General features: G+C 46.6%; 4 protein-coding genes and 1 pseudogene across 4 annotated transcripts in view; 1 reads left to right on the plus strand and 4 right to left on the minus strand.

Moving 5' to 3' along the window:
* LOC119299433 (kinesin-like protein KIN-12F) overlaps positions 1-9,542 on the minus strand; it is a 13,786-nt gene extending 4,244 nt beyond the window's left edge. Inside the window, exons 1-14 of the mRNA XM_037576665.1 lie at positions 9,415-9,542; positions 8,296-8,833; positions 7,623-7,778; positions 7,408-7,491; positions 7,208-7,327; positions 6,981-7,094; positions 6,814-6,906; positions 6,566-6,726; positions 6,409-6,483; positions 6,218-6,305; positions 6,059-6,117; positions 5,907-5,970; positions 5,750-5,815; positions 5,310-5,675 (exon numbers count right to left, since the gene is read on the minus strand). Of these exons, the coding sequence (XP_037432562.1) occupies positions 5,310-5,675; positions 5,750-5,815; positions 5,907-5,970; positions 6,059-6,117; positions 6,218-6,305; positions 6,409-6,483; positions 6,566-6,726; positions 6,814-6,906; positions 6,981-7,094; positions 7,208-7,327; positions 7,408-7,491; positions 7,623-7,778; positions 8,296-8,397 (1,548 nt within the window). The 5' untranslated portion in view covers positions 8,398-8,833; positions 9,415-9,542. The remainder of the gene's footprint in view (positions 1-5,309; positions 5,676-5,749; positions 5,816-5,906; positions 5,971-6,058; positions 6,118-6,217; positions 6,306-6,408; positions 6,484-6,565; positions 6,727-6,813; positions 6,907-6,980; positions 7,095-7,207; positions 7,328-7,407; positions 7,492-7,622; positions 7,779-8,295; positions 8,834-9,414) is intronic.
* A 138-nt stretch (positions 9,543-9,680) lies between these two features.
* Positions 9,681-12,474, plus strand: LOC119299434. Its single transcript, XM_037576666.1, has 2 exons — positions 9,681-9,978; positions 10,298-12,474. Exon 2 carries the CDS (start codon positions 10,532-10,534, stop codon positions 12,062-12,064), a length of 1,533 nt encoding a protein of 510 aa, XP_037432563.1. The 5' UTR covers positions 9,681-9,978; positions 10,298-10,531; the 3' UTR covers positions 12,065-12,474.
* A 3,586-nt stretch (positions 12,475-16,060) lies between these two features.
* On the minus strand, positions 16,061-18,911 carry LOC119297021 (annotated as a pseudogene).
* A 221-nt stretch (positions 18,912-19,132) lies between these two features.
* On the minus strand, positions 19,133-19,928 carry LOC119297022 (probable leucine-rich repeat receptor-like protein kinase At1g35710). Its single transcript, XM_037574988.1, has one exon. It carries the CDS (start codon positions 19,909-19,911, stop codon positions 19,150-19,152), a length of 762 nt encoding a protein of 253 aa, XP_037430885.1. The 5' UTR covers positions 19,912-19,928; the 3' UTR covers positions 19,133-19,149.
* A 3,717-nt stretch (positions 19,929-23,645) lies between these two features.
* Positions 23,646-27,354, minus strand: LOC119299437 (OVARIAN TUMOR DOMAIN-containing deubiquitinating enzyme 5-like). The gene is made up of 2 exons (XM_037576670.1): positions 27,019-27,354; positions 23,646-24,703 (listed from the first exon to the last, which is right to left on the minus strand). The coding sequence occupies exons 1-2, from the start codon at positions 27,135-27,137 to the stop codon at positions 23,839-23,841; spliced, it is 984 nt and encodes a 327-aa protein (XP_037432567.1). The 5' UTR covers positions 27,138-27,354; the 3' UTR covers positions 23,646-23,838.
* Between the last annotated feature and the right edge of the window lie 581 nt (positions 27,355-27,935).

Here is a 27,935-nt window from a genome sequence, read left to right on the forward strand (position 1 = left end):
CAAACTCATGGTGGATGAACAACACTGAGTTTGGAGAGATAAAAGCCATGTTGTGCTCTAGTCTGGGCCTTCGTTAGGAAATCCGCCAACTGTAACTCGGAAGGCACATACTGAAGAGCAATAACCTGATCCTGCACACTAGCGCGCACATAGAAAGCATCAACACCAATATGCTTGGTGAGCTCATGCTTCACAGGATCGCGCGCAATGCTAATAGCACCTGCACTGTCAGATAAGAGCAGAGTCGGTGTAGTGACAGAAACACCAAAATCCTGAAGTAACCACCGTAACCAAGTCACCTCTGCCGTCAAAAGAGCCATTGCTCGCAACTCAGCCTCGGCACTCGAACGGGAAACTGCAATATGTTTCTTCGTCTTCCAGGCAATGAGAGAACCACCAAGAAAAACACGGTAAGCAGAAAGTGAACGGCGATCTGAAGGATCACTAGCCCACGTAGCATCCGAATAGGCCTGAAGCTGTAAAGAACTGGAGCGAGGAAAGAATAGACGATGAGAGATCGTGCCCCGAAGATATCGGAGAACACAAAGCAGATGACTATAGTGAACCGATGAGGGAGCAGAGACGAACTGACTCAGAATATGAACCGGATAAGAGATGTCCGGACGAGTGACAGCTAGATAGACAAGGCTGCCAACAAGATGGCGATAACGCGTCGGGTCAGGGAGAGGATCACCATCAGTAGCACGGAGGTGAACATTGAGCTCCATAGGAGTCTCAACAATGCGCTCGTCAGTAAGAGCAGCACGAGCAAGAAGATCCTGGATATACTTTTCCTGGGATATAAAAAAGCCATCAGAGGTAGAAGAGACTTCAATCCCAGGAAAATAGCGAAGAGGTCCAAGATCAAACATAAGAAACTGCTCACTAAGACGGGCCTTTACAAAGGCAATATACTCGGGGTCATCCCCAGTGATGATCATGTCATCAACATAGAGAAGAAGAAGAGTCCGACCACGAGGAGAAAGGTGAATAAACAATGTTGGATCATGAACACTTGCTGAAAAACCAGCGGCAGTAACCACAGAGGCAAAACGCTCGAACCAGGCGCGGGGGGCTTGCTTAAGGCCATAGAGAGAGCGACGAAGACGACATACCATGCAATCAGGAACAGAATACCCAGGTGGTGGCTGCATGTACACCTCCTCACGCAGCTCACCATTAAGAAAGGCATTCTTAACATCAAGCTGAGATATAGACCAGTGGCGTGCAGAGGCAACGGCCAGAAGTGTACGAACAGTGGTCATATGGGCCATAGGAGCAAAAGTCTCGTCATAATCACGACCATGCTCCTGCTGAAAACCACGAGCCACAAGATGAGCTTTGTGGCGCTCAAGAGAACCATCGGAGCGAGTCTTAACCTTGTAGACCCACTTACAAGTGATGGGACGGACTCCGGGAGGAAGAGAAACAAGATCCCAGGTACCAGTGCGTTCAAGAGCAGCAATCTCCTCTGCCATCGCAAACTGCCATTCAGGATGAACAACAGCCTGACGATAAGAAGTCGGCTCAAGAACAGCAGCACCAGCGGTGGGAAATCCAAAGCGATCAGCAGGCGGACGAGGACGAGAACGCAAGCCATAAGTAGGCTGAGAGGAAGATGACGACTCATCCACAGAGGCATCCACAGGTCGTGAACGACGAGTGTAATGCTGAGGAAAAGATGGAACAATAGAAAGAGGAATCGCCAAGGTAGAATCGGGGGGTGGCGACGAAGAAGTCACCGGAGATGAAGGTGTAGAATCCGGTGACATGCTAGGCGAGTTGACCGGGGAAGATGGTGGCTGCAAATCGACTAGAGGTGGAGAAGCAGAGGGAGTGGAACGAATAGGCATAGGCTCAACAGGGGTAATAGGTGAGTCAGGAAAAGTGAGGAAAGAGATATCCTCCACTGAAACAGTCAAGGAGGATGTGCGTGGGTAGAAGGGACGAGACTCGTCAAAAGTCACGTCTCGAGAGATACGCATCCGACGACCGATAGGATCCCAACAACGATAGCCCTTATGCTCATCACTGTAGCCTAAGAAGACACACTCAACAGACTGAGCGATCAGTTTGGTGCGTTCGCGAGGGGCAAGTAGAACATAGCAAACACAACCAAACAAGCGAAGCATCGAATAATCGGAAGAACGATCAAAAAGACGCTCGAAAGGAACACCACCCTGTAGAGCAGCGGAAGGTTGTATGTTGATAAGATAGGTGGAGGTGGAGACGGTCTCAGCCCAAAAATGAGGCGGGAGAGAGGCAGCAATCATCAATGCACGAGCCGTCTCAAGAAGATGTCGATGCTTTCGCTCAGCCACACCATTCTGAGCATGAGCACCAGGACAAGAGAATTGAGAGAGTTCCTTGCTCAGCAAGAACACCACGCAACATCTTAGAGATATACTCGCCAGCGGAGTCAGCACGAAAAACACGAATGGGTGAAGAGAACTGAGTATGAACCATGGCAGCAAAATGCTTATAAATAGACAACACCTCACTACGAGAAGTCATGAAGTAAAGCCATGTGTAACGAGAGAAATCATCTATGAAAATAATATAATATTTATGACCACCTTTCGAAGCGAAAGGAGCCGGACCCCATACATCAGAATGTACTAAATCGAAAGGACGCTTAGACACTGACTCACTATGTGAATATGGTAACTGAATCTGCTTGCCAAGAGGACAACCCTGACACTCTAAAGAGACATCTCCTGAGACAGACCCCAGAAGACCTCGACGAACTAAAGACGACAACCGAGAGCCACACAGATGACCAAGTCGATGATGCCACTGCTGGAAGGAACCAGTAACGAAGGCGACTGAAGCGGAGGAACTGGCGATGGTGGTGGCAGCAGAAGGAACATGAAGCCGGTCCAACTCCCAAAGACCTTGAGAATCACGGCGGCGAGGGCCAGCCCCAACCAGAGTGTGTGTGCGACGGTCCTGGACAGAACAAGAGTCAACGTCAAGGATGACGCGACAACCAGAATCAGTAAGTTGACCAGCAAAAAATAGATTCATAGTGAGTCGAGGAACATGAGCAACATCAGGAACAGAATAAGGAGTGGAAAGATTGCCTCTACTAGCAACAGAAAGTGGAGTACCATCAGCAGTGAAGACATGAACAGGAGAATCCAGCAACCGAAGAGAGGACAAAGTGGAAGAATGAGAAGACATATGAAAAGAAGCTCCAGAGTCCAGAACCCATGGGGATGTACCTGACTGTGTAGAGGGCGGTTGCTCAGTGTGGGAAGCATCAGTCACAGAACCAGCAGTACCCGTCGAGGAAGAACCTGAAGCCGCGAGCAGACGCTTAAGTCTCAGAATATCCTGCTCAGTCAAAGCAATGGCGGAAGCTGTCGAGGTAGATGACGAAGTCCTAGAAGATGATGATCGCGCCTTGCGCAGGTGTTTCCTCTTCGTGTAGCATTGGGACTCAATATGACCATCATTGTTGCAGTAGTCGCAATGTGGACGGGGGCGACCTGAGCCTCCAGAAGGAGTGGGCAAAAGCGGCGGAGCACTCGAGCGAGAAGGGGTCGGTGCAGCAGGTGGCGTGGAAGAAGCCCGAGTAGCGAGCACAGAAGGAACCTCCAGCAAACCAGCACCACGTAAGCGAGTCTCCTCAGCACGAATCTCAGAAAGCGCCTCCATGAGAGAAATACGGCCACGAGCAAACAACTGAGCACGTCGGGGCTCAAACTCCTTACGGAGCCGAGACAGGAACTCGTAGACGCGATGAAACACTCCAAATTGGCCTGGACAGCCTGGCAACAGGGGCAAGTACGACAACCAGCACTGCGAAGAGAATCAAGCTGGCGCCAGATAGCAGAACTCTGTGCATAGAAGTCATCAACAGTAGAATCACTCTGCTGAAGAGCATGCTCCTGACGGACCACAGAAATGTATAAGGCATCACTAGAAGGCTGATAGCCTGATGAAGACGGGTCCACATCTCAAAGACAGTAGGAAGACCCAGAAACTCAGAAGCAAACTGAGGCAGAACACTAGCAGTGAGAACAGCTGTAGCACGAGCATCATCATCAAGCCACTGGGTGTAAACAGTCAGAGCACCATGATACGTCTGAAGAGCCTCCTCATAAGCCAAAACCCTCTCATCATAAGCACGATCAGCAGCCTCATCAGCAAGCTTAGCCGCATCCTTGGCGGCCTGATTAGCATCCGTAGGAAGAACCGATGGAGTCGGCGGAGTAGGAGCCACCGGAGGAACCGGACGTGGCGGACAGCAGACCTCGCCAGAAAGAACACCCCAGAGACAGATGCCACGCATGTGAATGCGCATGAAACCAGTAAACTCGGTGTAGTTAGTACCATCGAAGATCACCGGACAGCGAGGGGCAGCAACATAGCCCGATGCAGCAGACATTTTTTTTAACAGAGATCAGCGGGAGCAGGAGATCAGGGCCCCTGCGTCGCTTGGGGCCGGCTGGGAGCGAGACTGCAGCTGGGAGCAGCGTCGAGCGAGGCCGGCTGGGGAGCGAGGCCAGCTGGGGAGGGATCCACTCGGGAGGGCCGGATCAGAAGATCCGATCGGGAGGGGCCGGCTGGAGATCGAGCCTCTCGGGAGGGCCGGCTGGGTAGCGAGGCCAGCTGGGGAGAGTCCGATCGGGAGGGCTGGCTGGGGAGATCCGATCAGGAGGGCCGGCTGGAGATCGATCCGATCGTCGGGGGCTTCGATCAGGAGACTCAGGAGATCAAGGACGAGGGCTTCGATCGGGAGCAAGATGAGACAGGCGGCTGGGAATCGATAGCACGAGTTGCAACATATGCAGAAAACCCCTTATACAACGGGATAAATACAAAAGGGTACATGACTTATATTATAACTCTAACAGTTAGGACTCAGGGATATTCAGCAGATGATGCTAAATTACGCCATAGGTTCTTTTGAGTTCTTTGATAATTTTGTTTCATGTCTAAAATATAAAACAAAATTTCTTGAAGAATAAACCTGGCAATAGTAAACTTTTGTATGAGGCAATGTCAGTATGTCACATAACCTAAAGGACATATTTCTGCAAAAATCCATAGAGCACCATAAAGCACTCTCCTACTACCTATTACTTTACACATTAAAACCATTTTAACCGAAAAAGGCTTTCGCCCCGCTTTACCTACTTGTATAAAAAATCTAGTAAAATCCTTACTGGAAATAGAAAGGAATCTACTGTGAATATATGCTAATTTTTACAAGTTGAACTGTTTAATTTGTTCAGGAGGACACAAAACGAATTATGCAATGACAACTTCAATGGAAACCTAATGGCCTTTCAAGATGTTACCTCTTTCTCTTTATGCCATAAAATAAGTATTGTTGTGGCATCGCAATCCTTTTCTTGCATATCTATCTCCAATTCTTTCATTCTAGCTTCATAGCCCTTCTCTTTGTCAATTATTTCTGACTTCAATTCAAGGACCTCAGAACTTAAATCTTTAATGGTTCTTTGACTCCGGAGATGGCATTCTTCCGCAGTTTCCTTTTCTTGCAGAAGCTTGGTAAATTGAGACCGCAGCATCTGCAATTCGCAAATGGCAGACTCCCTGTCCTTACATAGATGACAAACAACCTCAGATTTGCGCTGCTCTTCAGTTTCAAGGGCTCCATGTGTTCGAGGCACATGTTCAAGGTTGATGACAGCAAGCTCCTCCTGATAAAATAATCTTTCAGTTTACAGCAGTGTTATACAGAACGAAAGTAGGACTAAAATTCTGCAGACATAACCTTCAGGACATGTATCTGGTCTTGCAAAGCACGCACATCCCCTATAGCATCTTCATTGACAACCGCCTTCAGATTTGAAGAGAATAGAAATTTCAAGTAATGGTAACCTACAATATATTTGTAACAAAAGAAACTGACTTAAGAATGAAATACATACATTGTTCTGAATGAGCCTTGCACGCTGAGCAAACTTGAGAGTACTGAGTGTTCCATTACTTGAACTACATGAACACACAAGAAGTTGTATGAGCATTCCAAACAAGATCTCATGCTTTCTTCAGTTTGGATCAAAGTCACAAAGTTCATTACCACAACGAAGGGCTGACGTTTGCAATGATCAATGTCTTGGAGTTTCCACCAAGTGAATCCTGTAAGCAAAGAAGGGAGTAGAATGACACTAGCTAGACATCAAGGGAAAACAGCAACAAGTAAAACAATAGCATGGTATTGGTATCTCGAGGTTCTTACCAGGAGAAGAAACATCAATCTTGAGTCCCTGTAAGGAACATGCCTTTTCTTTCCATGTGTAAGATCAACTAAACTCATTATCACATGGCTGAAATTCACAATCCAGGAAAGTAGCCATGACTGAATAAAAGCGTAAATAATCCTTTTTCATATTAAAATATGTTTTGCGATTTTGAGTGTTAATCACGAACCTGAGTGTTGATAATGATTTGTTGATATTAGAAGCTTCCTTCAGCCTCTCACCTTCAGCACCAGATGATGTTTGCCTGTTTTAAATGCATATATCAACGGATTGGGATTTCAGACCCGGCCAGATAAATTGTGAGGCAAGTGAGAATATTGATCTACCTTTCAGACCCGGCGAGATCAACTATATTCAGTCGTGCAAACCGTGTGTTAGATATGGAATCCTTCTCCCACCTACTCTCAATAGTGCATGTGAGAACACTGTAGGAGCGGCTACTTGCATGATTCATATGTGTCATAGACACTTTCCTATTCGCAGAACCCTGCAGTAGGTTTCAGGCATATGCACACAGACAGTCATCATAGGATACTTGCAAGAAGAAAAAAAATCCTAGAACAAATGTATTTACCTGCATCAAAAGTGTTATGATGTCACTGACGCACGTAACTTCATGTTTAGTCACATTTTCAACATAGACACCAACCTTCGTATCTTCTCGGAGCTGCACATCAAGTTTCATGCTTAGTACATCGCACTACTAAGTCATACACTTAAAGCAACAGCAAGAAAGCATACTTGAAGATTTGTGGATGAAGGGTCAAGAAGATCTGTAATTTGTTCATTGTAAATCTCCAGGAAAGAACACTCGCAGTTGTACTTAAGGTTCTCATCCCTCCTGCTCTCTTCTTCCTGCAATCTCAGGAATCACATAACAGATTTGTAATCCATAGCAGTATAAGACACATCACAATGTCATCAGCAACAAGTCTTGTGTTATCAATCAACAGAGGAAGAAAAATTACCGCTCTGATTCTCGCAATCAAGAACTCAAAAATACGTGGTGTCATGCCACATTCTGGACCAGGCTTCACTCCCAACTGACTGATTTCGCCAAGCATTGTGTGTGTCTTCCCACTTCCAGTCTGCAAACAACTAAAATGTTTAACCGCCTGAATATAACTTTACATTATAAGTAAGAAAAATTAAGGTTATAACAATATACCTGCCCATAAGCAAATACACAGCTATTGTATCCAGCCATACAGTTCTCAACCATTGGTAAACCAGCAACTTGGAAAAGCACTTCCTGCAAATTCAAGGTTTCATCACAATCCAAGGATTAGCACAAGAGCATGAATCAAATCGTTTTGAAGCTGAACTTTGATCACGATCCAATAATTAGCACAAGAGCATCAATCAGACTGTTTTGAAGCTGACCTGATTCACTGACTCACAAGCAACGTGGTCAAATGTGAAAGGGGTTTCTGGCTGTCCAATCCATGTGATGCTCTGTGCACTTTCTTGTTTCAAGCACCGACTGTGACCATGAAGATTTTTCTCTGTGTCGTTTAAAGGACGGACACGGATAACAACCTGGATATTAAACCACAGATGTAAAGAATTCGTATAGCAAAGCTGACTCTCCAACATGTGCGCTGACTCGAATTCAGAACTCAAATACACACTTGCCAGTTATAAATGGAAACAGGAAGGGGAAAATATCAAAGAACGCATTTCTTGGACAGTACACAATAGCATTGTTGAGGAAATCGTTAACTGGTAGCTGCTCGGTTGGCTGGTGAGTAGGGGATTAATCAGCTAATCGGCAAGTTAATCGGCGAATTAATCAATTAATCGGACGATTAATTAGTTTATTGGCTAGTCGGTGACCCTATGAGTAGGGATTAATAGGCAAGTTAACTGGTTAATCGGACGAATTCTTAAACAGGGCACAATAGCAGGAGAACTTTCCAAATCAGACATCGTTAAGTATACTAGATGAGATAAATGAGTAAACGATATGCACTTGCTCTGTCATACTCCCCAACCAACCAATACAATTGCACTAGGTGCTAGGTAGCAGCAAAAAGAATTCAGCGGTAGGGCGTACCTGCACATTGTTCTCCATCCAGAACGAGGGGTCCTCCTGGAGCTCATAATGCGGCACCTCCGTGGAATTTACCACCGTTGCCGGCAGACACCTCACCGCCATCGAGAACCCCGACCCGAGCCCCCGGGCACCACCACTCCTCTGTACGATGCATGCCGGCTTCCTCGCGCTCGTAGTTGGCTTCCGCTGCACAGACCCCCCTAGGCAGTCTTAACACAATGCCCACGAGGAGTGGCGGCAATCGTGCCACGGGGGACTGGGCTCGCCCACGACGGCGTCTCCTCGCCACGTGGTGTGAACCGTCTCCAGGACGGGAGCCTCGGCGTCTCCACGGGCCACTCCAGCTTCCTCTTCAACCGTGCTGCCGGTGTATGGACGGCAAGCAGAGGAGGCCGGGAGGATGCCACGGTGGAGTCCTTGGCGACGACATGGACGAGTTCGGGAACAGTCTTGCCATCACGGGCTTCTTCCGCCTCAGGAGCCCTCGCCGGAGTACGGCAGAGAGATCCACCGAGATCCACCGAGACTGCCCACCATTCTGCACAAGCACCAAACCGAATGTAAGAATGAAGAAAACCAGAGAGCTGGTGAAATGTGAAAACAACACATATAGTACGTCCAAAATTAGGAGGCGGTGACAACGATATTTTATATCGCCGAACCGAAAAATATATACTGCAGAGAGTTCTCAGCCTACAGTCAAGAGCACATCTAAACAGACTAGGATCGGATGGGCATTTCACAAAAAAAATTAAAAATAAAACTGCATATATTATATCTGACTGAACCCTAATTCCACGCCCAAAAAATGGAAACGGATTTGAATAGACGCATGTAGAAAATCACAATCTCCGTCCTCCCATCCCTAAACCCTAACCCTGGTCGCAAATCCTACGATAATCCACAACCGCCCCCCGTCCCCGTCCCTCTGACAATTCGATCGAACTCCGATAAAACCAACAACAAACAGCAAGGAGAATCCCCAATCCCCAATTGCAATCCAGTCCCCGACGAACCCCCCTCGATTCCCCTCCAATTGAATACCCACACGCAGTCCGTCCGGACCCCACGAAATGCGACGGGAAAGTACAATGCGGGTACGGGGAAGACGAGCGCTACCGGCGAAGAGGCTGCGGGCGAGCGCGATGGGCGGAGGGAGAACGCGGGGAGGGACGAAGTGATGGCCGCCCCCAAACTCTCTCTCCCTCTTTCGAAGTGATGGCCGCGGCCAAGGGAAGGAGGCGAGGAGGGGTAAAAATGGGACCCCACTCGGTTAATTAAAGCTGAGCTGAGCTTCTACTACCGTGGTTTTGTCTTCTCTGTTGGCCCAATTTCAAAACGCGCCGACCAAAGTCCTCAACGAAGCTACTTCCCCGTTCCCACCAGGCCACCACACCACACCCTTGCTTTTATTTCTCCTGGAAGCAGAGGAGACGCCGCCGCCGCCGCCGCCTCTCGCCTGCGACGCGCTCCGCCGCCCCCGCTCGCCGCAGGGCTCCCCGCTGTCGCCGATCGATCATCTCCAGCAAGGTACCCAGCTGCCGCAGCGCCTTCCTGCGACGTCGGGTGCGCCGCCGACGATGGTCCTCGTGGGCTCCAGCGCCGGCGGCGGCGCCGTTTGCTCTCCTTCCCACGGGGTGCGGGGTTTGATTCACTCTCCTTGGGCCGGGTCGTGCTTGTTAGGTTCGCCCCCGTCCCTTGCTACTTGCTCACTCTCCGCAATTTTTGGCAACAACCGAAACCCTAGCTAGCTACTCCCTCCGTCGGAGTGTACTTCCAACTTCGCCGGAGGAGTTTGACCGAGTTTCTGCAAAAATATATCAATATTTGTGACACCAAATAGATATATAATGAAAATATATTATACCATGAATCTAATGCTACTAATTTGATGGCATAAATGTTGGTGTATTATTGTACTATAAGGACGAAGGGAGTAGCTTGAACAATTAACACGTCACTGGCTTAATTAATTACCCTGTACGCTGTGGCTTGTGTTCAGGTTGATTGAAGGAGGGACCAAGGAGCAGTGGTCGCGGCTGTGTGTGAAGCTGTGTTTGTTTCGGTTGGTTGTTGGAGATTGCCAGCATCTGGGCCGAGGGTTGTGCTTCTTAACAAGGTGGTGGCTTCTGCTTGTTGGAGACAAAGGGTGTTTCCCTTTGTGTAATCATCATCTGCCTTGGTTTTGTCGAGGCCGGGGGTACTGTGAGTGTGCTGTGTGCTTGTGCCTGTGGACATGGATAAAAATAAAATGGAAGGGAAGAGGACAACTAGAGCTGAGTCTAAATCAAAGGCATCTTCACCCGCTAGTGCAATTGCCTTTTCAGCCACCACCTCTCGTCCGCGCTCAACTCTCCCGAGTCTGCGGGCTGACGTGGACTACTCCAAATACAATCTGAAGAAGATGAAGAAGCTCAGGCTTGTCGCGGAGACAGAGTGGTTCCCACCTCAGAGACATGATCGTCGCTTGACAAGCAGCCGGTTCTGGACAGTTGTGCACAAGGACCTGTACCTTGCTCTCAAGTCACAGGCCAGCGATATGAGGTGGACCGACTGGCCGTCAGTCAACCAGAGTGTTGGCGCAGATGTTGATGTTCGTGGATACTTTGCAGCTACTCCGGGGCTTGACAAGCTGTTAGAGAGGCAGGACCTCAGCTGGGCTGACTCGCACATTCGTCAGTTCTACGCCACACTATGGATTCACCCAGACCGATCGAGTATCAAGTTCATGTTTGGGAACCAACAGCGTGAGTTGTCCAGGGATGATTTCGCCGGGTGTCTTGGCCTGTCTTGCGGTGGTGTCCGAGTGCACACCTTGGCATACCCCAATGGGAACGGTGATGAAGTTCACTTGCCACCTCTAGAGGACATTCGCCACCTTTACATCAAACCTCATGCCGTGACAGAGTTCTGGAAGGACCAAAGTGAGTTGAACCATGAAGCAGCTGTTGTAAACACAGTTGTGAGGGTGACGATCCGTCCTAGAATTGGAGGCCGCGAGTCCCTATCTACAGTTGAGATTTGGCTTCTGCACTTGTTGAGGTCAGGAAAGCGTGTTGACATAGTAGATTTGATGATTGCAGAGATGCAGGACACTATTCTGAAAATCAAACGTCGGCTGCCCTATGCCCCGTATCTCATTCACTTGTTTGACAAGAAAGGGTGGCTTGAGGATGGCATGAAAAAGACTTTGGATCAGCACCTCAAGCCATACAAAGCTCCGGGGCCCGATGACAAGAGGAGGCTCAAGAATAGGGCACTTCAGCATGACAAGTCGTACAAGGCTCCAAAGCCCGATGACAAGAGGAGGCTCGTGACCAGGTCACTTCCAGCCCAGATGGAAGCTGGATTTGATGATGATGAGCATGTAGAGTTGGACCAAACACTTATCCCGAGCATACAGGAGCAAGCTCTTGGGGACACCACTAATGGGGAAGCTGACACAGATCCTGGCCAACATATGGCGCCACCCCCAGTTCCTGATGAGTTCAGATCTGGCCAGCAGGGAGCTCATGACGCAGAGCCAGGAGGGTCGGGTGGTCATTTCGCAGAGGCAGGAGGCTTGGCTGGTCATATCTATGACGTTCCTCCCATGCTGCAGAGACAGATTGATCGCCAGACGGCTATCCTTGAGCAGATGCAGAGACAGATGCAGGATATCTGGAACCTGGCTGTGGTTTCTATTGGTCAGAGTATTCGCCGCGACGCTCGCCACAGTGATATTCTGGCTCTTCTCGATGAGAGTTTTAGTGCTTCCTGCGGACTCTAGGCGGCCTCCTGTCCCACCGGTTTGACGCAACAGACTCTACTTCTCAGTGTCTAGTTTTGTGGTATGATGAGCTGCTGCCTACTTCTGCTAGATCGGAGTGTCCTCAGGTTCTCTCACCTTCAGGCTTAAGCCCAGCAGCCACTCGACGGGACCGAGACATAAGCTGGCCATTGTTGATTAACTTCGTTGGTGGGTTTCCCTGTGTGTGTTTGATCTAGAATGGGGAGAGATTTGACTTATATTATCCTTTTGTGCGTGGAGTCGTCTTTTGGGTGGTACTGTAAGTGTAAGATACCTATATGTTCCATGCCTACATACTTCAGCCTGCTCCTTATTTGGATTCTACATACTTTGTTTCGACAAGAATGCATGAATTTCATAGATCGAGGTTTAAAAGCTGATGTTTATACTTGCTGCCATTGTTATCGTCGTGTGTGATGTGCTGAGTTAAGCTCTTTATAGATAGAAGGCATAATGTTTTTTGATTCCTTGAGATCTCAGACCAGTGATTGAAATGCATCCAAGATGCCACTGCTTCCTAGGTCATTTGTATTTTTACTTTTTACCATGATCTGCATGCTATCATCAGCTTCCGCATGCCTAAAAATCACATCAATGTTTCTCGGAGAACTTGTCCATCGGTGTTTAGATTGTTGCCACCTTCCGGTGTACAAGACATTGGTGTTTAGATTGTTGCCACCTTCTGGAGTACAAGATGCAGAGACAGATTAATAGAATGCTGTGTTTAGATTGTGGCCAATAACAAAAAAATTACTGTGCATGCATACACACTTGTGCCAACCTAGTAAATTTGTTTTCCTGTTGGTTCCTGCAACACCTAGTAATGTTGTGTTTTTACTGTATTTAGGTTGTTCCTGCATATACAGATTTTTTACTGTGTGTGCATACACACTTCAGCCACATTTTATGCATATACATTCTTCTCAGTGAGCAAGTGTAGGAAGAAGAATATGGATTGTGTGATCCGTGTGTGTTGTGACATATGGGCTTCCCCGTAGAGTGGATGGTCTCTCTCATCTCATGTACTGTACGTAGCAGCTCAATCAAATCAAATAGACTGACCAGCTTTGCCTTTTTCATTCTCCAAAATGTCTATATTTTTGTTCTCGAAATATGACTAATTAGACAGGACAGGAGTATAACAAACATGCATGTAGTTGGCCATATGAACCGAGGTAAGTGAACCGAATGGTCTTTTACAATTGAAAATGTATGTCGCAATTTGCTAGTCCTGCATCTGAATCACATATCAACCAAGCCATAAATAAATCTGCAGGCTCTTTGGATATACTAATAAAATTAGTTAGTACTCCCTCCGTTCACAAATATAAGATGTTTTACTCCATAACATGTTTCTAAATCGGATGTATATAGACAAGTTTTAGTGTATTTGTTTACTCATTTCAATCAGTATATAGTCCATATTGAAAATATGAACGGAGGAAGTATAGTACTCCCTCCGTTTGTTTTTATAAGGCGTTCAGACAACTTGCTTTGTGCTGTTTTTGAACAGTGTCTGAAAGTCTAAAACGTCTTATGAAAACAAACAGAGGTAGTATGAATTAAGAAAAGCCCCTCAAACGTCGGCTTTTTTCCCAAAGAAGCAAGCTCCGCAGCATGGTTCGCCTCTAATTCAGCTGAGAGGCGTGATATCTCTTCCTGGACCTGCTTTTTTCTTGGCCTTCTGCTCAGCTTTGCTGCCCTTGGCATCTGCTTTTTCAGACTCGTTTCCTTATCCTGGAGTTTGGATTTCTCCTTCCTGTTACATATAAAAAAGGTAATCATTCTCAGATACGTACCATGTAACATCAACAGGAAACAAAGCATCCTCCACCATTTCTAACACCATCAAGTTACCAGGATAAGTAAATTATTGTCCTCCCAGCCCTCGCATCGTCCGTGCCGGGCGACTCGGGGGACCCTACCGCCCTAGCCGCCGGCCACCCCTCGCTGACCTTCCCCCCCCCTGCCGCCGCCGGAGGAGGTCGTGCCACGGCGGACGGCGGCGGCGGGGCGCTACTGCCTGGACACTCTTCACTGAACCAATCGTCTCAGATCTGATCTAGGCTTGCGCTTCAGCCGGCGGCCAGATCAAGTCTGCGGGCACAATCATACCCCAGCGCCTGTATGCATGTACATGGGGAAGGATGCATTAGACCTCCATGCAAATCGTTGGTGGCTTGCTGCTCTAGGCGTGCATCCAACTCCGAGGTCCAGATCGGAAGGCCGGTGACCTGCCAAATCGGAAGGCCATGACGCAGTAATGCGGCAGCCAGATCGTGGGGACAATGACACAGGACGGCGGCTGCCGGATCGTGAGGCCGACAACACAAGATGGTGGCGGTCAGATCATCAGAGCACCGGCAGCCGCTCGTGGACGCGGGTCTGGTCCACGCGACGCCATGTTACGACTGGACAGAGTTCATGGGTTATGTGGAGTCCGTGGTGTCGCCGGCAATCTGCCGTCGCAGCACATGGACCACCGGGTGATGAGCCACTCGCGGACATACGTCTGGTCCACGCGACGCAGAGTTGCGACCGGAGTGAGTTCGTGGGTGCCAGAGGTGTCCATGGAGTTGCCGGCAATCAGCTGCCACGACACATGGACCGTCGGGTGCCAAGAGTGATCGTCCCCAACAACAGGCTCAGGACGGACATTACATGGCAGGTTTGCTTTGCGGGGTTGGTGAGGCTAAGCTCCTTGACCGGATCTCCGCACCAGCAATCGGCCTAATTTTCTGTCGCTGTCCTCGGTCATTCTTGTGGACCTATCACACTCTGATTTGTCGGCACCATTGAGGTACGCCAAGGCATATTTACCGGCAATTACCGTGGTGCTAACAGTGATGGGGAATCTCAAGATGGATGTGCCGGATCAAATGACCAGTGGATCTTGATGGCTCATGTGGAGTTCGAGATTTCAAATGACGACGGAGGCGAGTTTGGTTGTGGTGAAGATTGTGGACCAGATGATCGGCGATTTGTAGGAGTACCGGCTAGCAGGCGCGACAACACATGTGGACTTCTTATTGGTGGTGCTCTTTGGGCACAAAGTCTCAGACTTTCGGGGTGAAAACCCTTGGTCTGACCTTCACTGGTTGTACTTGGCAATGGCGGGTCTCTATTCGTCTCCTTGTTGAAGGCATTGCTTGGAGTTCAGTCAGACTTTCTTCAAGGTGAAAACCCATGATCTGTGATCAGGCGACGACTGTGTTGGTGCACGGTTTCCTTCTTGGAGGCGTCGTTCTTGGAGAACCTTTTTTGCAGTCCTTGTGGGGTCTCTGGTGGTGGTAGTTCCTCCTACTTCGCTGATCCGTTTGGCGTTTTTTTTTCTTTTTTCTTTTGCAGAGGCCGGGTGTAATTGATATCCGCTTGATATTAATATATTTCCATTATCAAAAAATCAAGTTACCAGGAAAATCAGTTAAGGATGAGAGGTAAGCTACACAAGCACAATTTACCAAGCTGAGATCACTTCCGATGGATAATGCAATATATTATGCCTAACTAGTCAACTGGCAGCAGAGTGCTTTTCTATAAATTGTTCAGAACCTGCAGGCCAATCAATTAAGGATGAGTGCGTTCGTACCAGTGTGTGTGCGACCGTACTGCTTTTTTCAAAAATAGAAGTAGTTGAAGGGGGCTTGGGGGCTGCTTAATTTGCCTCTTTTCAGAAGAAAAAAACAGTGATCCACATTTTGTCCTGTTACAAGTAGCTTTCCTTTGTTGAGAACTACTATATGCCTTGCAGAAGCATTCTGATGGCTACTGCTTTAGTGCTTTATACCATTTCTATCCCCTGCCCTGTACCAGTTGAAGGCTAAATATTTGTAACAGTTTTAAACGGCAACATACTAAAGGATCTAAAAGAAATCAGCACGCCAATATAACTCGGGCATATGAAATTACCAGTTGAATGGGCTCCTACATCCTCCAACAAAGGATGAAAATGAAATATTAGTATTGCCTTGAAGACATAGCAGGGGCCCTGCTATGCAAAAATTTAAAGGTAGGTACTAGCTGGTTATTCTCCATCGCTTACAACCAACATAAATAGTACGTGGCGCGAAGCTAATGATGCAATAAACTGTCGTACCGAAGATTTATTACAAACAGTGTCTAATCGACGCATAAAACATCAATTTGCTAAGAACATTCACGACCAGCAGGCAGGGATAACAATGCCAGTATGCAGATGATCAACATGATTATCAGGTCCTCCAGCTGCAGTGAACACCTTGATTGCTTGCTGCATTGTTGGACGGCGTGATGGATTGGGTTCTATGCACCGAACAGCAAACGCGATCACTTTGAATACTTTGCTTCGGATCAGGGAGTGGGATCCGGATGTCCAACAAATCCTTGAGTGATGTACTCTTATCGGGCATGGATGAAAGAAAATCACCTGGATGGTGTCCCATGAACAACTCGAGCGTGAGCACTCCAAAACTATAGATGTCGCATTTCTCTGTCACCCTTGTTGAGTATGCAAGCTCTGCCACACCAATGTTGAAGGGTTAGATTTCTCAGACACTTCAAGAAACTGAATCTAGAGGACTAGACAACAATGGTCTATTATTACCCAACTGCTAAACATATCGGCTCAATCACTGTTGGCAATGTAGATTGTACAGACTAGAGAGTAGAGACAAACAAAGTGTAGTTGATAAACAAAACTATGATAGAATAACTGATTAAACAAAAAAAAGGATATTTGTACAAATTAGTATGTTATTCGCTACTGCTTGGCACCCTTAGCAGAATAAACATACAAATTTCATATTTGATCGGACGAGAAAGAAAGCATAACAACACACAGATCTAACAGAAATAGAGTTCATTTTACCTGGGGCAAGATACCCTTTTGTCCCAGCAAGCCTTGTGCAGTTTGAATCATCCGCAGATAGTATTTTGGCTATACCAAAATCAGAGATGCATGCTCTGAATTCCAGATCAAGCAAAATGTTGCTGCTTGATATGTCTCTGTGGACTATCGGTGCAAAGCAATCATGATGCATGTAAGATAAAGCATGAGAAACATCATTGATTATATTTAACCTTCTTATCCAATCCAATTCAGCTATACTTTCCTTGTTCTTTAAAGATTCTGCTAAGCTTCCTCTGTCCATGTATTCGTACACCAGAAATCTTCCCTGAGGTGTAGAACAGTAGCCAAATAACTTCACAATGTTTCGATGCCGAATATGAATCAATGCATCTATTTCATGATCAAATGACTCATCATCTTCCATCAGATGGATCTTCTTCACCGCAAATATTTCACCACTAGGTAACTCAGCTCTATACACTGACCCACTACCTCCAGTTCCAATGCAGTGACTATCACCAAAATTCTCCGTGGAGTCAACAATTTTCTTGTACAGATCTTGTCCATCAAAGTTCCAGATGGTGAACAACTTTGTCTGCTCCAAGTCATTACCACTTTCTGCGCTATATTTCTTCCTTTTATATCTCAATAGGGTTACTACTGTGGTGATGAGCACAAGAGTTATTGGAGCAGGAATTATAGCTAGTAAAACAACTTTGTAATTCTTATGTTGTCCATGACTTTGAGTAATTTCACAAGAGGGCAAACCTTTAACTACACCACAGAGTTGATTATTGTGCAAAAACCATTCAGTTGGAGCATCTTCAAAGAACACACTTCGTGGAACCGGCCCTTCCAGTTTGTTGTATGACACATCCATGGATAAGAGGCTGATTAGGCTCTGAAATGATGATGGAATGCTGCCGTTCAATGCATTGTTTGAAAGATTCAAGTTCTCGAGCATGCTTAGGCTGCCTAGCTGACTCGGTATCTTGCCTTCGAATGAATTGTCACTTAGATCAAACAAATCTTGTAGGTTTACCAACATCCCTAGTTCGATAGGAATGCTGCCGTTGAGGTGATTATGGCTCAACTTCAGAGTGCGAAGCTTGGAGCAATGCTCAATGGACCCGTGTATCGACCCACTCAAGTTGTTTGATGATAAATCCAGATACTCCAATTCTTTTAATGTTCCAATTTCCTGTGGTATACCTCCTTGAAGCAAGTTATTACCAAGGCTCAGATTGAACAATGCCGATAGACCATCAATTTCTGGTGGGATTTGTCCTTCAAGTTTATTTGAGGAAACATCAAGTATCTGCAACCGTGATAATTGCCCTATGCTTTGTGGTATGAATCCAGTGATATTTTTGTTTGAGGCACGCAACGTGGTAAGGTTGCGGCACTCACCCCAACCATCAGAAAGTTGACCAAATGGTCTATTTGAACTGATACCAATATATACAAGATTCGGGTGAACTCCCATCTCAGAAATATCTCCTTCCAGCTGATTTCCCTCAAGGCGAACTCTCACTAGGCTTCTGCAGCTTAGCAAGCTTGTAGGAAAGGGACCAACCAAGTTGTTGCCACTGACGGTGAAATACTGCAGCTGGCCTCTCCCACAAATACCCGATGGCAAGTCACCAGAGAGATTGTTAATGGAAGCTTGGAACCTAGCCAATCTCGTTAACCTGCCAATTTCTGGAGGAATGTGTCCAGAAAGTTGGTTGAACATTAAATCTATGACAGTGACCTTAGTCAAATTCCCTATGCTATTTGGGATGGGACCTGTTAATGTGTTGTAACTAAGGCTCAAGATCTCTAAGTTCATCAAACGACCTATCTCTCGAGGGATGTGTCCAGAAAGTTGGTTACTAAAAAGCTCTAATATAGTGAGTTTGGTCAAGTTACATAGATTGTTTGGAAGGGGACCTGTTAATGCGTTTTCACCAAGAAACAAGATCTCTAAGTTTATCATACGACCTAGCTATGGTGGGATGTGGCCAGAAAGTTGGTTATTACCAAAGTATAATATAGTGAGTTTGGTTAAATTCCATAGATTGTTTGGGAAGGGACCTGTTAGTTTGTTTTCACCAAGCCCCAATTTCTTTAAGTTTATCAAACGACCTAGTTCTGGAGGAATTTGGCCTGTTAGTTTGTTGTAAGAAAGCGACAAGTTCTCTAAGTTTATCAAATGACCTAGTTCTTGAGGAATGTGACCAGACAAGTCGTTACCCTAGAGAAGCAAAGTCGTGAATTTAGTCAAATTTCCCAAGTATACTGGTATGGATCCTGTAAGTTTGTTCAATCCGAGTATCAAATCCTCCAGGTTTACCAAATTTCTTATTTCCCGAGGAATGGATCCGATGGATTTGTTACTATGAAGATGAAGCGTTGTTAGTTGTGTTAAATTTCCTATACTAGTTGGAATATAATCTTCAAGTTGGTTTACACTAATATTGAGCTCTTTCAGCATCCCTAAACTCCCAATTTCTCGAGGAACTGACCCAACAAGCTCACTGTTGGAAAGACGCAGGGTTGTTAGTTTTGTGAGGTTTGCTAAAGCAGGTGGAATCGAGCCTCTTATCTGATTGCCGTGCAGAAGTAGAGCATGGAGCTCTCTAAGATGCTCTATGCTTGAAGGAATGCTCCCAGAGAGCTGGTTGTGCGAGAGGTCGAGGGTCGCCAAGGTACTCAAGGCCGAGAAGTCCATGGACTCCAGCGACCCTCTTAGCTTCAATCCCCGTAGAGAGACACCGGTGATCACCGGCCGGCCCCGATGCCGCTGTCGTCGTGTTGTCAGTGCAGCGCACCGGATTCCACCCCAACTACAAGGCGCTGACGACATGTTTCCCCATGATTCCAGGGAGACTTGGCTATGGTTGCTGAGGGTGGCTTTCCAGGCAAGGAGTGCTCCTGCTTGTTTTTCAAGCGAGGCGGCCGAGACAAGGGCGACGGAGGTAGCCATCATCAGTATTATGGTGAGAGAGGCAAACATTTTGGAAGACAAGGGTGGCTCCATGGCTATGCTAGGAATTGGCTCTGGTACTGTGCTGCGCTTGTAGCAGCACTTTAAATAGCCTGTATCTGTCGGTGGGGTAGCTGTGTCCATGGCGGGGAGGTGGTGGGTTTCGGCTGCGGCGGCGGTTCCTCGCTGGATGTTGGTGGTCATGGTGATGTTCGTCCTCGACCCCGATCTACTCCGATCTGTAGCGGATCCGGCCCTTGGTGGCTTCGGTCACCGTTCTTGGGTGCTGGCCTTACAGATCCGGTGGCTGGAAGGGTTCCAGGGGAATCTCTTGGTCGGCGTGGCGGCCACTCCGATGGCAGTGCCTTTGGGTGTTGCTTCCCTCGTTGGAGGCTGCAGAAAGGATCTCCTTCCTTCCATCCCTCCCAGGAGCTCAGGTGAAAACCTCAAACCCCCCCTGTTCCAAGCGACAACGACACCACGGTGGCGTGCTCCTTCCTGAAGGCGTTGCTCGGGGGCTGCTCAAGCGGCGGTGGAAGTGGCGGCGGTTCGGTGTCGACACATGCATTCTGGTCAGCTTCATCTTGGAGGCTGCGGCGACGTAGGCGACGCTCGTCTGGTGGAGCTACTGCCGATGGTCGAGGCATCGTTGGCAGTCTGCGCCATCAGGTTCGGGATGCTCAGGGGGAAACCCCAGATCTGGGTCTTCTGGATCGGATGATGATGGCGTTCTATCGCTTTCCCTTCTGGGGGCATCGTCTTGGAGCAAGTGATGGCTGGAGGGATGGTGGAGCGGTGTTTCATCCCAAACTTTGATGGCGGCGGAGATCGATGGCATGGCGCTGTGGAGACTCGGCGTCCGACGTGCGGAGATGGGCTCGCGCAGGAGGAGGTTGCTGTTTGGCGTCATGGTCACGTCGATGGCAGAGTGGCCAGACAAGGTAGAAGCCTTAATATGATCTGAAGACCTGTGGAAGATGGGGGCGACGACACACGAGTGCGTCTGACCGGATTGTGCCCCATACCCGGTATGTGGCTCGGCTGGGGCTTCCGAATGAGTTTCGGCTTCCGGCTTTTGATGTTAGGCTTAGGTGAGTGGTTTGGGTAGTGGCCCAGCTAGCACCCCTTCATCATTTTGGATAGGAGTAGCGGCATATGTTGCCAAGATGGTGGATTCAGGCACATTGTTGTAATACTTTATAAGGTCCTCGAGAATAATCAATAAAGTGGTCGTATGCATCTCCCAGATGTAGAGGCCGGGGGTCATCCTCCTTTTTAAAAAAAAAACATCTGAAGGAGAAAAAGACTGAGCACCTAGTACTTGTCATGGAATAGTCTTCAGAACCTTCCATGTTTTTTTTTGAACTGGAACCTTCCATGTTTGATGGAGAGTGAAAGTTACGGTCAGCTCCAGCGGTCAAGTGAAGCTGGCACAGATCGTTTTGGAGCCAGTGGCGGAGCCAAGGGGGGGCGAGCAGGGGCCTGGCCCCCCCTATCGATCGAGTAGTTTCCGTAACAGCGGCCAGCATTAGCAATGACATCACGTGTTGGCCCCCCCTAATTCTCAATCAAGGATCAAATTCACCGGACATGCGTGACAATAATAGAAAGGCCCACAGGAAAGCCCAATGAAGCCTAGCTCATCTCCCCTGAGTATTGCCTCTCTGAACAAATCTCTCTCTCTACAAAAAGCTTCTCTCTAATACTCAAACAAATCCCTCAAAAAACAATCTACCTTGTCTAAAAAAAGGAATAAAAAATTCCCATGATCAGCGCCGCCGTCCTGCCGCCTCTGTTTTTCTTGCGGTTACTCTTGACCAGATTCAGATTGGAAAAGCCTCCTCTTCTAAACGTTCCTACAATTTGGGTATTCATCATCCTCCGAAGGCTGCTGCTGATTCGCTGATGTCTTAATCGTACCGTTTCAGCTCGTATTTTCCCCGCAAAATACGAGTCAAATATGAGCTGAAACGGTACGATTTACCGTACGCTGACCCAAATTCTCGAGGCATACACACATCGTACCGTTTCAGCTCGTATTTTGCACAGGTGGACATATTTGACCCAAAAAACGATTTGACTCGCCACCTATACAGGACACATCGTCCATTTCATAAAGAAGTGAGCGCCACCTGTACAGGATACATCTGCAGGTACTTGTGTCCAAATGTCACATGTGCCCTCATGTTCAAACAACTGTCATTGCAAGTTATCTTCACAAGGCTTCCTTCGTTCATTGGTTTCCCAGGCACAGTAATACATGTGTAGTCTTCCCTGAACTTCATATCCACTTGTTCTACTAAATCTTTCAACTTATCCACAGTCAGTGCATCCCCCTCAACATAATCATACCATATGCTTTTTCCGTTCACATATGCATGATTTTTACCAACTCCAAGGAAATAACCATCGAAATTGATGCAAAGACTGAAATTTGATGCATAGTCGATTGTTTCTGCACATGAACAGAACGATATTAATGACTAGGTTAACAAGCAAAAATCGCTAGCAGAACAAAAGCCCTAGAACAAACACTAGCAATAATATCAACTATCTAAAAGGAAATACAAGTGTGCACCATCTAAACCGTGAGATTAACGACTTTCAGAGAGAAGGGTTGGGGGTTTTACAGAGGGTTTCAGAGTTTCAGAGATGCTTATTGTAGACAGGGGGTGGATCTCCCTCCGCGCGGCGACGAGGCACCATGTTTAGCTCGCTTCGTAGGCGAACCCGCGGGCCGTCGTCGCTCCATCGGCGTATGGCTCCGTCAGCGGTGACGAAACCCTAGCCGATCACCTCCCACGATCGCCTCCCCTTTCTTTCCTTAGACGGTGATATGAATTCTGGGGAGAAGCCGAGCCGTCCCGAATGGGCAGGGGGAAATATGCAAAACTGCGCCGTGGTCGCTCGCTTCTTTTTTTTTAGGAAAGTGATCGCTCGCTTCTTTATGAAATGGACGTGTCCTGTACAGGTGGCGAGTCAAACCGTTTTTTGGGTTAAATACGTCCACGCTCACTTCTTTATGAAATGGACGTGTCATGTACTCCATCCGGTCCTTTTTACTCTGCACATTGGATTTGCCGAAAGTCAAACTTTGCTAAGTTTGACCAAATTTATATTAGAAATTATTAGCATCTATAATATCTAATAAATATAATATGAAAATATATTCCAAGATGAAACTAATGATATTGGTGTTGTTATGTGAATGTCTATAATTTTTTATATAAACTTAGTCAAAGTTGGATATGATTGACTTCGGACAAACCTAATATGCAGAGTAAAAAGGACCGGAGGAAGTACAGGTGGCGAGTCAAACTGTTTTTTGGGTCAAATACGTCCACGTGTGCAAAATACGAGCCGAAATGATACGAGTTACCATACGCTAACCCGGTTCAGCGAGTCCAGTGACCGTAACTTCATGTTTCATGAATACAGTGACCAAACTAAACCCTAGAGACAAGTTCAGTTACCGTAGATGTAATTTTATCAAGATACGGACATGTATGTTCGGAATTTTTAAACTACTTTTCACAATTTTACTGTTTGTCCAGGATCATGCATATGATTTCTCAGGAGCCAAGATACTGTCCCCGCCGATCTATGATTTCTGATTGCAGCAAACTGAACCAAATAGAAGCTGGTAATTAGCTACCAACCCAAAGTAACGATGACAATGCTGATTGCCTTTGCCTTTCTATAAGTAAGCAAACAAGAAGTACAGAGGCAAATGCATATCAGTAATTTATAGGAAGGAAACATACTATAGCTGATGAGAAGAGTCAACACAGTACGCAGCCACAGCAAAATAAGTAAACAAAACCGTTTTACAGGCAAAATTGTTTGGGAAGTAAAATCCCATTTAAACATATTCTATGATTTGGTACACTCAACCAGAGAATGACCAGAAAGACTTCTCATGGATAAACACATGCCAAGTACATTTGGTTTCCTGCCTCAAGATAACTCAGTGGGTATCACCGAGTTGTAGTGCTCGCCGAGGCCATAGGCATGCCTGTGGTAGGAAAGCCTGATGCTAGGGTCACCTCCTGGTCCTGACTTGTTGTATTCTTTGCCCATTTCTACATCCGGAAAGGAGCCAGAGTATACGACGATGTGCTTCTTTAGGCAGTGTGTCAGAGCACCAAGCTCGAGTTGCCCACCCCAAGCAGCGGTGGACTCCATCTCCTCGCAGTACTTTTCAAAGCTCTCCGAGGGGTCTGGTCCAGATTCGGCTTTGCCCTCCGATAGGAAAAATGGGAGGAAATCTGCGGCATGCTCTCTCATATACTTGGCTGTCATTTGCCGTAGCTCCTGGTGATTGTACTGTGTAGTGCCCTTGGAATGGAGTGACAGCTGGTTCTCGATAGCACGGTACAAGCAATGGCCGTCTGGCTTTATCTCATGAATGGTCAGCCCCAAGGGCTCAAGCCTCCTTCCAAGTTTCCCGTCTTCTAACATGCGATCACTGACAAGATTGGTTTGTTCTTCTTGAATTCGCTGCTCTCGAGCAGCTTCTTCCTTTGCCTTTTTCTCTCGCCGTTTTGCAGCCTTCCCCGGCTTCGCAGAATCTGCATTGCTAGAAACAGAAACGCCAGCTATGGCCTTCACCAATGTGTCGAGGTTCCCCTTTTCAGAGCTTTCTGCGGGTTTGTACCCAAAAGTAGCAAGCTCTGCAGCATGTTTCGCCTCTAATGCAGCTGAGAGGCGCGATATCTCTTCCTCGACCTGCTTTTTCTTGGCCTTCTGCTCAGCTTTGCTGCCTTTGGCAGCTGCTTTCTTCAGACTTGTTTCCTTATCCTGGAGTTTGGATTTCTCCTTCCTGTTACATATATAAAAAGTAATCGTTCTTAGACATACCAGGAAAATAAATTAAGGATGAGACGTGAGCTACACAAGCACAATTTAACAATGAAAACAAAGTAACAAATGAATCACATTTATTTATTCATTGTTGACATGTTTCAATTTTCAACAGATTAACTAAAGCTAAGCCAAGAACTCTTACAAGTGCTCACCCTAATAACAAAATCATCCATCATCCTTCAAATTAGTTGGTTTAAAATAAGACAGTTGATGGCAAATAACTTACATGATATTATCTCAAATTTAGAATTTGGACAGAATTAACTATTGTATTTCAACACATGAAATATTCCACTGTCAAAGCAATCTGGGTAGTCCTGTACAGAAACGAATGTTACTACTGTTAAGTCGCAGTCACCCTAGCAGCAAGGCACACTGGTCTATGACATACTGCAGCATATACCGGATACACCTAAAGAGGGAGAAACTTGCACTGTATGGCTGCATTTAACTAAAACTTCACCCTATTAAATGAGAACGCTTATAGTAGGGCACTAGGCATCATTCATTAATCATCAATCAATGAAGGAACTCCTAGATACCTGAAACATGTATCTGGTGTATGTTTCCTGTGAAAAGCCCTTAACAGATAAAATATAGCGTTTCATTTATTACATGAAAGACATAGTAGTCAGGCTTCCATCGCAAGCCTTATGTGCAACTTACATGCACTGCACTGTTGTACTGGTGACCTATTTTCATGTGTTAATGAGAGTTTTAGTTCAAGTAGCGTAAGAGGAATTATTGCCATCTAGGTGCAGGGAAACATGTGATCTCAACTTCGCTCGATAATTCAATGCAACTCTGATAGGGAAACTAGTACGGTTAAGATAATGCGCCAACATGCTGCACCTGTCCATAGCACGTGACAGGCTCTCAACCGTTGATCGGTCATGCAAAACCGGGCGTATTGGTTTCCAAAAAGGTAGTGTAGAAACACATATAATCACAATGCGTTGGTAACCTAATGAGATGCTCTATGGAACTGTGAACTTGCTCGCTCAGAAGCAAAACCCAAGATAGTAGTAAATATGAAAATGTCATCTTTCTCAGCTTCTCTTATTCCAGGGACAAACAAAAACGACAAATTTATAATGAACTGATCAAAGTTGTGAACTAAAACCCTGATAAATTATATCTTCGTTTTCTCACAGGCAGGACCAATAATAATCACTAAACACATGGCTCGGACCATTGCAACCTCCTAATTCAACAAGAGCAGCATGCATCTCGCACAAAGCCAACGAGCAAGCTTAATTAAGATTAACCAAATCCACATGTCAGCTAAATGCCTAAACGCTTAGAACCAGAACAAAGTCAGGGAGGCTAACTGATGCCTCAAGATGACCTCCTCGAAACACTACTGCTAAATGCTAAGTGTAGAGTAAATTATCCGAGTGTTAGTACTGCTAAGTTGCAGTCACCCTAGCAGCAAGGCACACTGGTCTATGACATTAGCGTATATACAAATAGATCTAAACAAGAATAAACTTCCATTGTACGGCTATATTTAACTAAAACTTCACTATGTGAAACGAGGATGCTAATATTGGGCATTAGGCATCATTCATTAATCATCATCAATGAAGGACATAAAAGATACCTTCAACATGTAGCCAGTCGCTAAACAGATCAAATTTAGCGTTTCAATTATTACATGAAAGACATAAAAGTCAGGCTTACATCACTTGCATGCCTCATGTGCAACTTATATGCACTGTTGTACAGGTGACCTATTTTCATGTGTTAATGAGAGTTTTAGTTCAAGTAGCCTAAGAGGAATTATAGCCATCTAGGAACAGGGACACATGTTATCTCAACTTCCCAAGATAATTCAATGCAACACTGATAGAAAACTAGAAAAAACAGTGTAGAAACACATATAATCAAAATGCCTTAGTAACATAATAAGATGCTAGCTCTGCAAACTATGAACTTGCTCGCTCAGAAGCAAAACCCAAGATTACTAGTGGTTAAGATGAAAGTGTCATCTTTCTCAGCTTCTCTTATTCCAGGGACAAACTTAAACAACAAATCTAATGAACTAATATAAGTTATGAGAAAAATTAATCTTTGTTTCCTCACAGGCACGACCAGAATTATCACTAAACGCATGGCTAGGACCATCGCAGCCTCGTAAATCAACAAGACCAACGCGCATCTCGCACAAAACCAGCGAACAAGCTTACTAGTTAGCGATTAACAAATCCACATCCCAGCTAAAATAGAGCCTAAAGCGCTAAGAAACAGAGCAAGGTCAGGGAGGCTAACCTATGCCTCGAGATGACCTCCTCAAGCGTCTCCGTCTCCCGCTCCGGGACCGCCTTCTCCTCCGTCGCGGCGGCGGCGGCGGCGGCGGCACCGGCTTCTGCGGCTAGGGTTTCGTCCATCGGCTTGGCGCGGGCCTAGCCGGCTAGGGCTGCCTTACCAGCGAGAGGAACCGCGTCCGGGTGGATGGGTGGGAGGAGGAAGAGTTCCCTCGGCCCGAGATAGCAGGCAGGCTCCGGCGGGAGGAGGGGGTTTTCGGCGGCGCGAGACTCCGGCCAGGACGAAGAGCTGGGGAGCCAAAGGTGGGTTAACTTTGGGGGCCCAGGTCCGGAAGCTACGCGATATTTGGACACGACGATAGACTAAGGCGCGGTCGTGTGCGCTGGAAACCTAACTGACGCTCAAACTCTTCATAAGCGGAAATTTTCTCAGTTCCACCGGCCCCGGCCGCAATAGCCATCAACATGGCAGTATGGGTGTGAGTAACGTGTGCCCAAACCCGCAACCGTCTCAATATTTCTGTCTAAATTTATATCCGTACAGTACCTGCATCCCGAGTTTTAAAAATACCCATCTTGACATTTATATTTCAACATGTTCAAAGTTGACTAACAATCATCAAGACATTCAAATATGCATTCGTACATCATACACATTCGCCAATAGACCAATCATCAACACATTCATGCATCATAGAAATTCAAAAAAAATGTGAAGTATGGAGTGCAAAATTATTTACCAAATTAGACACTTGTCATTGGCGGAGCACATGCGTTTCTTGTAGGAGTAGCCAAACCGGGGTTGGAAAAAGTGCTAGGCGTAAGCGAGGCGGTTGACCTTCGCCTAGCGCCTAAGTGGTGCTTAAATGCCCTAGGCACAACCTAGGCGAACATATAATTTTGATTGCCAGGTTGTATTTG

Source organism: Triticum dicoccoides, chromosome 5A (assembly GCF_002162155.2).
Source record: "Triticum dicoccoides isolate Atlit2015 ecotype Zavitan chromosome 5A, WEW_v2.0, whole genome shotgun sequence".
NCBI lineage: Eukaryota > Viridiplantae > Streptophyta > Magnoliopsida > Poales > Poaceae > Triticum > Triticum dicoccoides.